This window comes from Limulus polyphemus, unplaced genomic scaffold, assembly GCF_000517525.1.
Source record: "Limulus polyphemus unplaced genomic scaffold, Limulus_polyphemus-2.1.2 Scaffold3764, whole genome shotgun sequence".
Classification (NCBI taxonomy): domain Eukaryota; kingdom Metazoa; phylum Arthropoda; class Merostomata; order Xiphosura; family Limulidae; genus Limulus; species Limulus polyphemus.
Genome location: NW_013669374.1, coordinates 84,090 through 96,592, shown reverse-complemented (window position 1 = coordinate 96,592; position 12,503 = coordinate 84,090). Strand labels below are relative to the sequence as shown.

Sequence of the window (12,503 nt, the reverse complement as noted above, 5' to 3'; positions counted from 1 at the left end):
CCGGGCAACAAGCTATAAAGAATGATAGTTCATAATATGTCTGATTTGCATAACAATGAACTGGAGGGGGTGATTGACATTGTTTTATAATAGTGATTTTTACTTTGCCACAGCTAAAATATCATAAACATCAACTATGTTTTAATTGCCATCTGCAGGGTAATTTTCTCAACGTAAAAAAGGTTTTTAGAAGATTTTTATGAACATTTATTTATGGTAGTTTGAGATGTAAATCTAAAATTCAAACAATCCATAAAAGGTTTTCCAGAGAAAATAACATTAGAAAAGAACTTCAAGAAAGCATTTCAGATTTTTATGTTTTAAGGTTCAAAATAAGTGTTAATATTGAACAAATAAAGTTGAAATGGGCAGTAAATTCCTAGTTTAGAGCAACACTTTGGGTAAAAGCCTTGGAGGACTAATTTACAGTGTTTTAAACAGAATGGGTGGCCCTCTAGTTTCATCACCAATAGCTTAAAGAATAAAAACTACAAACTATTTTAATTTCTATGGTACATATTGGTGTATAGAAGACATATTAATACTAGAAATAAATGACCTTATAACACCAACATGTTTTTATTCAATTAGACATTCAATGTTTCACTTTACAGCTTTTTCAAAAACATTCACCAGAACAAATCAAATCTGACAGTACAAAAGCTTCATTTGAAAGCTCACCTGGTGACAAAAAACAGAAGTATTTTGAAATGTTGTCCTTTCCAGCTCAGCTACTTTTGTATGATGTATTGGCAATTGGTTTTATGGAATTTTGTTTGTTCAACAAGAAGACTCTGCCTATATCATGCATAAAAGTATCAATAATCTTTCATATAATATCATGAACACATCATTCAATAAGACGTTAACTAGCTTCTAACCTATTTATTTATCATTTGAACAATTTTCTAGTTTTTTGCAAAATTGTGATATAAAACTAAAGAATATCTTATATAACATGCAGAATAATCCCCACCCACACTTCAAAGGTGGTTACATTCTTTACAATATACAGTTATACTGTGCTACTTACCTAAGATTCTCATCATCCTTGTACCAATCATTGTCGTATGCTGCGTGTACCCAAATGGGATTTGATCTGAGAAGAAGAAAAACATCAGTTGTAACCGTATTACTTGGCAGTCAGTCTTCATGTAATAATTACAAATAAAAAAAATCATGACCAAGTTTACGAACAGAAACTCAGTTTACTTTCTATTATTGTCTCTTAAAAAATGCTGGTCTAATTCATTACCACATAAATACTGTATAGTCTCAACAACAGAAGCTAATCTATTTGTTTGTTTGTTTCAGATATTCACACAAGGTTCAGCACTAGCCATCCCTAACTGTAACTGTTGGGTTACTTGAATTACAATAGTGAAGTAGGATTTGACTATCACTCTTATAACACACACACACACAGTCCCTAAAGCAAACAGCATGATTTTGCAGCAACAGGACACAAAACACAGACCCTTGGATTCACAGTCTGGTACACTAACCACTAGGCCACACCATCCCCTCAGTTTCTTTATGACCACTAAAAACATATCTGTAGAAACCGAGAATTGAATTAGATAGCATGGTTATTTGTATAGACTGCAAGTGGTATAAATAAACATAAAAACTCAATTTCATATACATAGACACACACACAGTTAGTTCTAAAAACTGGTCTGAGTAACATGGTTATTTATTGATATTCACTTAAATAATATAGTCAGTTATATAACCTAGTGTTACTTGATTAAATAATACAATAACAGGGTATCAAGCCATTTTGGACCCACAAATATAGGATATTTCAATGGCTTCCACCACCCCTCACAGCCATTCCTTACCACCTTTTAACTGAATTTACATAAGAAAAGGAAGTAGAAATCATTAATTGTAATAATAAAACTAAAATCAATGAATGATAACTCAATTCATTCTTAGAATCAAAAAGTTACTCTGTTGCAATATGACTTTTAAATTGAAATACATTGCTAATTGATTATAAACAAGTCTAACAAGTAAACCTACACTAAAACAAAATACCTCAAGTTTTCTAATTAGATCTATGACTTACACAATCTGCTTTTTTTTCAATGTTCAAAACATCTCACTACTATTTAGTATCTCTTATTTTTGTAGATGTATTTCCAGCACTGGATGTCTTCTATAGGAAGCTTTTCAAGAGTTGAACTCCTTTTCTCACTATCTTCACTTTTTGAAGATGTATATTTACATTTTGCTTGTTATTCATGTGATCCTAATGACTTACAAAGAAAAAAGACCTGAGTGGCTACCAGTTGATTTCTGCGAGTCTTTTTTTTTTTTTGGGGGGGGGGGGGCACTGACACCTTTTGTCTCTCTGAATCAGAGTGTTTGATGTCAAAATTTTTGTCCAAAATGTTTTCTATAAGTTCTTTTTGCTCTTGTATTTAATCAATGTGTTTGCATATTTTCCTGTCTTACTGGTAGCCTTATTGATCATTAATTAAGTAGTTCAAGTTTTTACCCCCCCCCCCTTAATTGCAATTTTAATTTCCCTCTTTCAAGAGATCATACACAGATGTTAATGTATCATTTGTCTTTCTCTCTTTTTCAGAGAATTGTTTTTCTTTCTCCATTAACATTGTCTTTAGTGCTATAAAGATTTCCCTTTCTCTTTGTCTCTTTTCATCTTCAACCCTTTTTATTTCTATATATATCTTCTTTCCTTTAATTCTTTCTATCTCTCCATATTTATGTTCAATTTACTTGATTGATTGATTTTTTTACTGATGCCATGAAAATATAGAACAAGTCCCTAAATACGGGAAGTTTTAGTCATATGTAAGACAATTCTAAACTTATAAGATTGTAGGACCACTTGACACCCTGCAGGATTATTTGTAAAATCTTGATTAGATCATTTTTTTCATTCAGATTTTGTTAGGAATATTTTGACATAATTAAACAGTTGCTAGTACATTTATCTTTAATAATATAACAATATAAATAAATGTTAGACCTTACTTATTCACAATATTTTGGCTAGAAAACTTTGCAATATAACTAAAACAAAAAGATATATATATACATGTCCAAATAATTAATTTACAAAATTTTTAAATCTTACCCTTCAACTGAGTGTTGGTTTGTGTTGGGAATGTTGATACGGTTGATAGTTGATTCTTGAGATCCTGTGGTTAATGTAAAAATTTTTTTTACTTCGTCGTAAGCAAGAAATACATTAATATACAAAACATATCATCAGAGCAGGCCTTAGCCACTGTAGGGCCCTGAACAAGATACAAAGTGTGGAGTCTTTCATAGTATTCAGCATAAAAAAAAAAGTGACAGAAGCTGTACAACAAAATGATGTTACATTCATTAATGTGTCAACTATATGACGTTTGTGTCTTCATCTTTAAAAATTAGCCATTAAAAATACCTATGCAGGTCCCAATAGCAAGAGGCTCTAGGAAGCTGTTCTGCTTGTCTTGCCTTAAGGTCAGCTATGAATATCATTCCATTTGAACAGAGAAACCTACATTGTATTTTTTAAAACATTTTTGTCTTAATTTCATTTTATTTAAGACTGCCTTTCTAAATTTATTTCACGACATTCAAAAATTGCATTGTTTTCCAAAACAAGAATTCAAGGAACGAGGATATTAACTTACAGTATGAACAATTTATTAAAACATCAAACTGTTTCACACAAATTTTACACTATGTAAAAAGATTTCTTTATTTTTTATTTTACTACCAACATTCTTAACTCCTTAAACCCGAGCAGACGCTGCCAGTCCAACCAAAAATCCCGATTTATCCATCAGACGATGACAGCGTCCGATAACAGTTATATCTTATTGGCTGAAAAATAATCCAAACTATGTTATTATCCACCTTTTATAAATAGACTGAAGATTTTATAAGGTATGGTGATAATTATTAGGACATCGTGAAAATAATTCAGGCAGAAAATTAAAAAAACAAAAAACGTGCGAGTTTAAAGAGTTAAACATTTTATTAATCAAAAAGTTAATGTAAATCACACTGTTTACTTTTTTTTTGACACGGATTATAAGGAATATGAACTGGAGTGATGTATATTCCAAGATAACTAGGTTTACTTACCAAATGCTGTCGCAGTTGCTGCTTTGAGTTGTCTCTCGTATCTGGAATAAAAAAAAATTATTAATTAGTAAAAAACTAATCATAGAAAAAACATGTATTATATCATTAAGATTTAAAACATTCTCTGTACCTCAGTATTACATGTCATATTAAACTAATGTTTTAATAATAAACACAATATGAGGGCCAATGTCAACATTATTAGAAATTACCATTAACTTCTCAACAAAAAGCAAGTACAGATCAAAACCAAAATTGAATGTTGTAATTAATACAGGTAATTTAATAAAACAGGCTAACAAGATTCTGAAATGCCATAAAATGAGTACTTATGCACTGATTCACCAGCTGGGTACACTGGCTGTTAGTGATATTTTCAGTACTGTGTAGCTTTGTGCTTAGTAACAAATTTACAAAACATAAGAAGTAGATGTGTTATTCATGTACTATCCCCAACATCCTATCATATTGTTTCATTTGTAAATATCTTGCTATACCTTAGGAACATTACTGGTAATGGCTGACTGCAGGATATCACTATTTACAAAGAACTGTGGTATTTCTTCACTGATCTCACATGAAAGTAAGTTCTTATATTAATAAAGCTGAATTATGCCTAATATGTCTTACCTCAAAAGAAAATAATAGTTTCTGGATTACTTTTTATTTTTAACACACTTGCTAAGTTTTATATAAAATATATATATATATTTAAATATTGAAATAATGGTGATTATAAAAGAATTTTATTAAAAATAAAGGGATCTATGTTTTATACATTTCTGGTACTAATAAATATGCAGAAATAATGAACGTCTGTTCATTTTAACACTACTAAATCCAATAACTAAACACCCAAGCAATAGAACTGACACTGAACATACCTACTACGCTGGATTAGACACAAGGAGATTACTAACACCAGCATTATAGCCAAGAAGACAGCTAATCCTATCAACCATACCCGCACCTGGTCATCCACACCATCAAGAAGGATGGCTTGTTGAGAGGGCTGAAAACAGATATAAATATGTTTTTATTAAATTGTCTATCTATCAACATGAAAACCTTTCTTTCAGTTAACCTGTCTGTATATATATAAATATAATAGTCCTGTCTGTTATATGTCCATGTAACCTAGTTTGCAGGGTATGGATGGATCTTCACCAAAATTGGTACGGTGGTTCATTAGGTTCATGCAGGAGTACATACAAATTTTCAGTTTTGCAGTTTTTATGAGCATTTTTTACCACAATCTCACCTTCTGTGGATGGATCTTCACCAAAATTGGTATGGTGGTTCATTAGGTCCATGCAGGAGTACATACAAATTTTCAGTTTTGCAGTTTTTATGAGCATTTTTTACCACAATCTCACCTTCTGTGGATGGATCTTCACCAAATTTAGTATGGGGGTTCATTAGGTCCATGGGGAGATACATACAAATTTTCAGTTTTGCAGTTTTTTTAATGAAAGATTATCTTAGGATGTGAAAAGTTGCTTCCCTTATATGTAATTGTAAAGAATGCATAAATGGCCATAAATAGTGTAAAACACAAAATGTGAAACCATAAGTTTGCATGTATCTAAACAAACCTTCATGACAAATTTAGTGAAGATCCATCAATAGGGGGCTGAAGTGAAACTGCAAAACTGAAAATTTATATGTATCTCCCCATGGACCCAATGAACCTCCATACTAAATTTGGTGAAGATCCATCCACAGGAGGTGAGATTGTGGTAAAAATGCTCATTCATGAATTTATATAACTCATCATATACATATATTTTTAAACACACACACACACACATATATTTACATTCTGTGCCTGTTTATCTGTCTGAATGTTGATAACAAAACTTTTCTTCTGGACTCAATGATGAGAAACAAAACAGTAACTTTTGAAGTATTATACTACACATATGAATTCATCAATGGGAGACAAAGGATAGATGCAAAATATTATTTTTACAAGATCTAATTTTGAATCCACAATGGACGATTCAAGAGGAATATGAAAAAAAATATATCTGCAGTTAACACGATTTGATCACAAATTTTAGACTTACTGTTTTTTAATGCTTCACCATCTTTTGGTATTTAACTTGTAACTTTTTAGAATTTTTCACTATTAAAATAGTCCACCTATCCCATAAATGACTATCATTTAAAGTACAAGCTTAGTTTGAAATTTACCTAATACATATAATTATTATTTCTTTAGTGTTGTATTGAATGTTAACACAAAGCCTTTGCAGTACCTGATTAATGAATCAGTAACTCACTCACTTTAACATATTAAAAAACTTTACATGACTCTATAAAGGGCAGTTAGGTACCCTAATTGTCTTTCTTCTAGAATATTCTGCAACATTCTTGTTAGGACAACATCATTTGTGATCTAAAAGAAAATCCTATCCCAATCAAAATATCAATGTAAGTGAAAAATGAAACATTAACAAAACCTACTGTCCAAGCCTAAAACACAAGTTTAAAATAACTATAATACAATCTATGTTTCCAGAATACTATTTTATTATAACTTGATATCTTATGGCTCCTTTGGGACTTTTATCCAACAACTATTAGAATACAGTTCAATTAAATATTAAATGATATATAAGTAGTATTCAAAAACAACACAATATCTTCTAAAATACATTATAATTTAGTATAATAAGCCTTGAAGCATACAGACAATCCACCTAGCGACAACACAAAATTAAGTTTCTGCACCTAGCCAGGTAGAACAAATATAAAGTCATAATGAAGTTAAATGCAAACATTATGTTAAGCTTTAGAATTCAGTAGTTACAAGTTACATTAAGCTAAACTTACCTCACTATACAACACATTAAACTCCTTGAAAAGCTCGTCCAAAAATTCAATGTTTTTGTCAATAAGCCTGTAGAGAAACGGTATTTATACTTTAAAAAATTAAAATAAAATAGCTAAATCTTTTTTTTTAATGATATCATGAATGTAGTTCTAAGTATAATTTCTGCTACATTTGTTTAAATCTTTTCAACATTTCTCATTTGTGTTATGCAAAATGAAAAGTATATTATTGGGCAAACAAAATTAGAAAAATAATCTGACACTGGTAGCATAATAGACTAGCAATAATATAATGTTTTTAACAACATTAAATTCATCGGATAGGTTGGGCTAGTAGTATAATCATAAGTAAGCAACAATTGAATAACAAGTTATGAACTGTTGAACAACAGGCTAACAACTCAAGAATGATAAGCTCAAAACTGTAGAATAACAGGTTAACAAAAGTACAAGGGTGGGTTAATAATAATATGAACAATAATGGAATGATATAATAAAAATAGTGCAATTATGGGCTTAAAACAACAAAGTACTAAGCCAATAATATCAGAATGATGAGCTAAAAAACAGCATAAATGATGGGCTAACAGTAGCAAAATGATGAGCTTACAGCGCTATCAAAGCAACTTAAAATACAAACTTCATTTTTCTCAAGTAACAAAATATTTTATCAGTCAAATCCAGCTGAATTTTAATTTGGTAATCTCTCAAAAATAAACTATTTTGTTCAATCAAAATGCACACGAATATAAAGAACTTACGATAAGACAGTAGTGACTTCCATTATGGTATTATCTTCTTTATTCACAAAATGAAGGTACAAGTCACTCCTGAGAAGTATAAAAAACAAGGGGTATTATTGACTAGTGAAACACTTCCAATAAAATATTGGTTTTGTTTATTGGATTAACTCATAACAATGATACATGCTATAACATATAGTGTCAAACAAAATTGTTTACAAAAGCCACAAGTCTGACTATTGATTTTCTCATAAATTTTGATCAAGTAATATAAATAGGAATAATTTTATGGCACTGGATAAATATTTTTTGTTAATTAATAAGACTTCAGTAGCATTTAACTCAGTATTTCCCAACTTGGGAGACATGCTCCCCTTGGGTGCACCCACACTTTACAGGGGGTCTGCCAGACTTAACTCTGTGTGTGTATACACAGACACATTTTAACTTATATATATATATTGCGAACTGTGGAGTCTGTCCAAGTGTTCGTCTGTCTGCCATATGAAAAGCTGTGCACGCAGACAAAGCTGAACATTCACTCTTGAAATAACGGAAGAACAGGCATGAATAATGTTCATGCCAAATTTTATTTCGCAAGCAGGATATTCTACACTAAAATGTTAGGAATTAATCACACTATCATTCACATTTCAAAATGAGATGTAACTTAAAGAATAAAAATGTATAATTTACCATGCATTATTGTTGAGCAGCTCTAAGCATGACTGAAATGCTAAACAATTACTTTACGCAGTGGGTGGTATACGTAGCTCAAAGTGAAAACCAAGAGTGCAACACAATTAACCTTTTAAAAGTCCATGAAATAATTCAAATTGATAGATTTAACTTTTCCTATCACTGGGAGTGGGTACATTTGCTTGTATATACATATATGAGATGGAGTAGGAGCACATATTGTATACAGCAGGCAAAAGGGGGCTTCAGGCCAAAATGGTTGGGGACCATTGATTTAATTAACTGTACTTTGTAAGAAGTGCTCTTATTACTCTGCTATACAAAACACTGCCAACATTTTAGTTACTGTTAGAGCATTGGAAAATTAAACAACAATTTAGTACATTGAAAGTATTAAAAAGTAAAACAAGGTGTAAAACATAACATTTAAGAACAATAATGGATGTGTTGGTTCATCAAAGAATATCCCATCCACTTTGAAAACAAAAAAAACTTGTTTTTGCTATGATTAATCTTGGACTCAAAATTCATCCTAAAAACACCACCTGGAAGAAAACTGATTTTTATTTAGAAAAACTGGATAAGTCATTGTTGTACAACTTACTTCTTTTTGTCTACAGAACCATCTTGGTTTTCGTGAAACTTGTATTCATCAACATTAACAATGGCTCCCGTTATGTTAGCCAAGACTCTGAGGGAAGAGGATAAATTAAAACACAGCTACAAGGCTTGAAAACATCATGAATAAGAGTTAGAAATATTGTTTCTATTATTGATATTAATCAATATTTAGCTTCTGTTATTAATATGAATCATTGCTTAGTATCTGTTAATCAATATAATTTTTCTGTAATGATTTTAGTGAGTATTTAGTAACGTTAAATAATATTAACCAATATTCAGTCTAATATAATTGATCAGTATTTAGTATCTGTTATTGACATAAATGAGTTTTTAATTGTTTGACAATACCAGCCACAACTGTTGTTTTATTCATAACAACTAGTTTGTTGAGCAGTTTTAATTTTTTGACAATACCAGCCACAACTGTTGTTTTATTCATAACAACTAGTCTGTTAAGCAGTTTTAATTTTTTTGACAATACCAGCCACAACTGTTGTTTTATTCATAACAACTAGTTTGTTGAGCAGTTTTAATTTTTTGACAATACCAGCCACAACTGTTGTTTTATTCATAACAACTAGTTTGTTGAGCAGTTTTAATTTTTTGATAATACCAGCTACCACTGTTGTTTTATTCATAAGAACTAGTCTGTTAAGCAGTTTTAATTTTTTGATAATACCAGCTACCACTGTTGATTCATTCATAACAACTAGTCTGTTAAGCAGTTTTAATTTTTTGATAATACCAGCTACTACTGTTGTTTTATTCATAACAACTAATCTGTAAAGCAGTTTTAATTTTTTTGACAATACCAGCCACTACTGTTGTTTTATTCATAACAACTAGTCTGTTGAGCAGTTTTAAATTATATTATTGATCTAACGTCATAAATTATCTTTTTCTCTGTACCATCTAGACTGGCAATAAGTATCTTCTGACTATAAAGATAACATAACAAATGTAAGTCTAACTTTTTGAAACAAATAATCAAATCCTTATCCAAGTTAATCACTTCAGTGGAAAAACCAACTTATAATAGGTATAATGAGAACTGTACTCACTCTCTGAATCTCTCTAGCCTCTCCCTAATTTCTTCTGGCGTTAACCGCAGCACAAACCGAACTTTCTGGTCCTCTCTCAGTAAGTAAATCTAAACAAATGTTTCATCATTAATTAAATCATGCACAAACATGTTTCCAATGGTAGAATAGAAATAAAAATAATCTGATAGATTGAAACTAAGCCACTTCCCAATCATTATTCAACAGTTATATAATAAATAAACAATATGTCTCACATACAAATGTTTATAGAGTAATTCAAGTTAAGGAACGTTAACAGATGAAGTGCTTCTCACAAAAATGGTTACAAATTATGCAAGGTATTTTGTTAACAATATGTTACTATATATAAAATAATCAATTGTTTGGTTTAATGAAATATTCCTTAACCTAAAATATAACATTTCGGCAACTTACAAAAACCCTTGCAGTATCAGATAATCCATCAGTGTCGTTCACCTTCACCTGAAAGTCAAAGTAGCCCTTCATTCCTCTCTGAGGGTCAAAGTTCAAAACGATTTCTCCAGTTTTTTGGTTGAGGAGAAATGGAGGACCTTTGATGGATTCTAGTCCCTCAGACAGTGTCAGCTGGATTTTCCCCAATATGTAGTAGTGTACTACACTATGTATACCAATATCTGCATCTACTGCCTGTAACATACGTAAGAACCATTATTTTGCAGCCGTCTTCCTCAACTAGTAAGAAACAAACTGGAGTGAAAGAAATGCATCTGGTAAACAAGACGGAATAACTACACTAATAACAAATGTGAATAATCATTGAAACTTATGGTAAAGAGCTAAAACCTGATAACCTTTATCCTCATAATTTCCTTGTTTTAACTTTCAAAGTTACCAAACTAATATAAGCTAAGACTTGATAACATTTATCCTAACAATTCCTTTGCTCAAATGTATTTTACTGCATTAAAATAATGTAATATTTTGGGATAACATGGGACCTATTGGTCCATCTCAACTGTTTCATCATCTAGACTAAATTAAAATAACTAAAAAGAAAAAAATATTAAAGCCAGCCCTTGTCATTCATATACCTATCAAGTGTTTTCTTAAACTCACTTAAATTTACTGCCTCTACAACATCCAAAGGCAACCCATTCCAAAGGCCAACCACCCTGTTAGAAAAATAAAACTGTCTTAGCTGAAGATAACTCTTACCTTGCCAAAATATATATTTGTGTCTCTTAGTCCTACTGTTCTGACTGTTAAATATAAAGAAAGATGATGCATCAACACTATCAATTAATTCCCTTTACAATCTTAAACACCTCAATAAGATTCCCTCTTAAAAACAATTTGAGAGATTTCAGCCTTTCCTCATATGATAATCCCTCCATCCCAGGCACCAAACTAGTAACCCTTCTCTAAACCCTTTCCATTAATTCACATGGCCAAGTGGTTAGGGTGCTTGACTAGCAATCTGCGGGTTCAAATACCCGTCACACCAAACATGCTCACCCTTTCATCCGTAGGGGCATTATAATGTGACAGTCAATCCCACTATTCATTGGTAAAAGAGTAGCCCAAGAGTTGGCAGTGGGTGGTAATGACTAGCTGCCTTCCCTCTAGTCTTACACTGCTAAATTAGGGACAGCTAGCGCAGATAGCCCTCGTGTAGCTTTGTGCGAAATTCATAACAATCCAATAATTCAATGCCTTTCCTAAGGTAAGGAGCCCAAATCTTGAACAAAATATTCCAAATGTGGCCTAACCAGTGACCTGTACAATGAAATTATATCCTCTTTAAACTTGTATCCAATATTTCTGTAGATACAATCTAAAATCCTATTTGCCCTACCACTAGCAACAGCACACTGCTTGGATGGCTTTAGAGCCTGATCGACTATTACACCAAGATCCCTTTCCTTTATAACACTATTAAGGTTATTCCCATCCAAATTATACTTATAATTCAAAGTATGATAACCCACATGCATTATCTTGTATTTATTATAACTAAAATCTATCTGCCATATATTTGCCCAACTAACTAAATGATCTGAGTACTTATGTAAATCAGCAGCATCCTCTTCACAGCTTGCAATACCCAAGACCTTAATATCATCTGAAAATGTAAGTAATTTATTGACTATTCCTTCATCTATGTCATTGATGTAAATCAAAAAGAGCAAAGGTTCCTAGACCGAGCCCTGAGAGGTAACCCACTTGTGATATCAATCCAGTTTAACTGAACTCCATTTGTAACAACCCTCTGCTTTCTTCCATCCAGCCACTATTTTATCCAATTTCCCCACACATATAGAGATATTTTTTTTACAAGCCTTTTATGTGGCACCTTGTCAAATGCTTTCTAAAAATCCAGATACACCAAATATACACCCTTATCTTCATCTACATAAGCAGTGAACTTTTCAAACAATTTGTAAGGCAAAATTTTCCCTTA

The 12,503-nt window shown here is 31.4% G+C and overlaps 1 protein-coding gene across 1 annotated transcript in view; it reads right to left on the bottom strand.

The window, feature by feature from the left end:
- LOC106469999 (cadherin-23-like) overlaps positions 1 to 12,503 on the bottom strand; it is a 94,730-nt gene that overhangs the window by 4,639 nt on the left and 77,588 nt on the right. The window contains exons 29-37 of the mRNA XM_022398558.1: positions 10,496 to 10,729; positions 10,079 to 10,167; positions 8,998 to 9,084; positions 7,713 to 7,781; positions 6,952 to 7,018; positions 4,998 to 5,125; positions 4,114 to 4,154; positions 3,110 to 3,173; positions 1,034 to 1,099 (exon numbers count right to left, since the gene is read on the bottom strand). Of these exons, the coding sequence (XP_022254266.1) occupies positions 1,034 to 1,099; positions 3,110 to 3,173; positions 4,114 to 4,154; positions 4,998 to 5,125; positions 6,952 to 7,018; positions 7,713 to 7,781; positions 8,998 to 9,084; positions 10,079 to 10,167; positions 10,496 to 10,729 (845 nt within the window). The remainder of the gene's footprint in view (positions 1 to 1,033; positions 1,100 to 3,109; positions 3,174 to 4,113; positions 4,155 to 4,997; positions 5,126 to 6,951; positions 7,019 to 7,712; positions 7,782 to 8,997; positions 9,085 to 10,078; positions 10,168 to 10,495; positions 10,730 to 12,503) is intronic.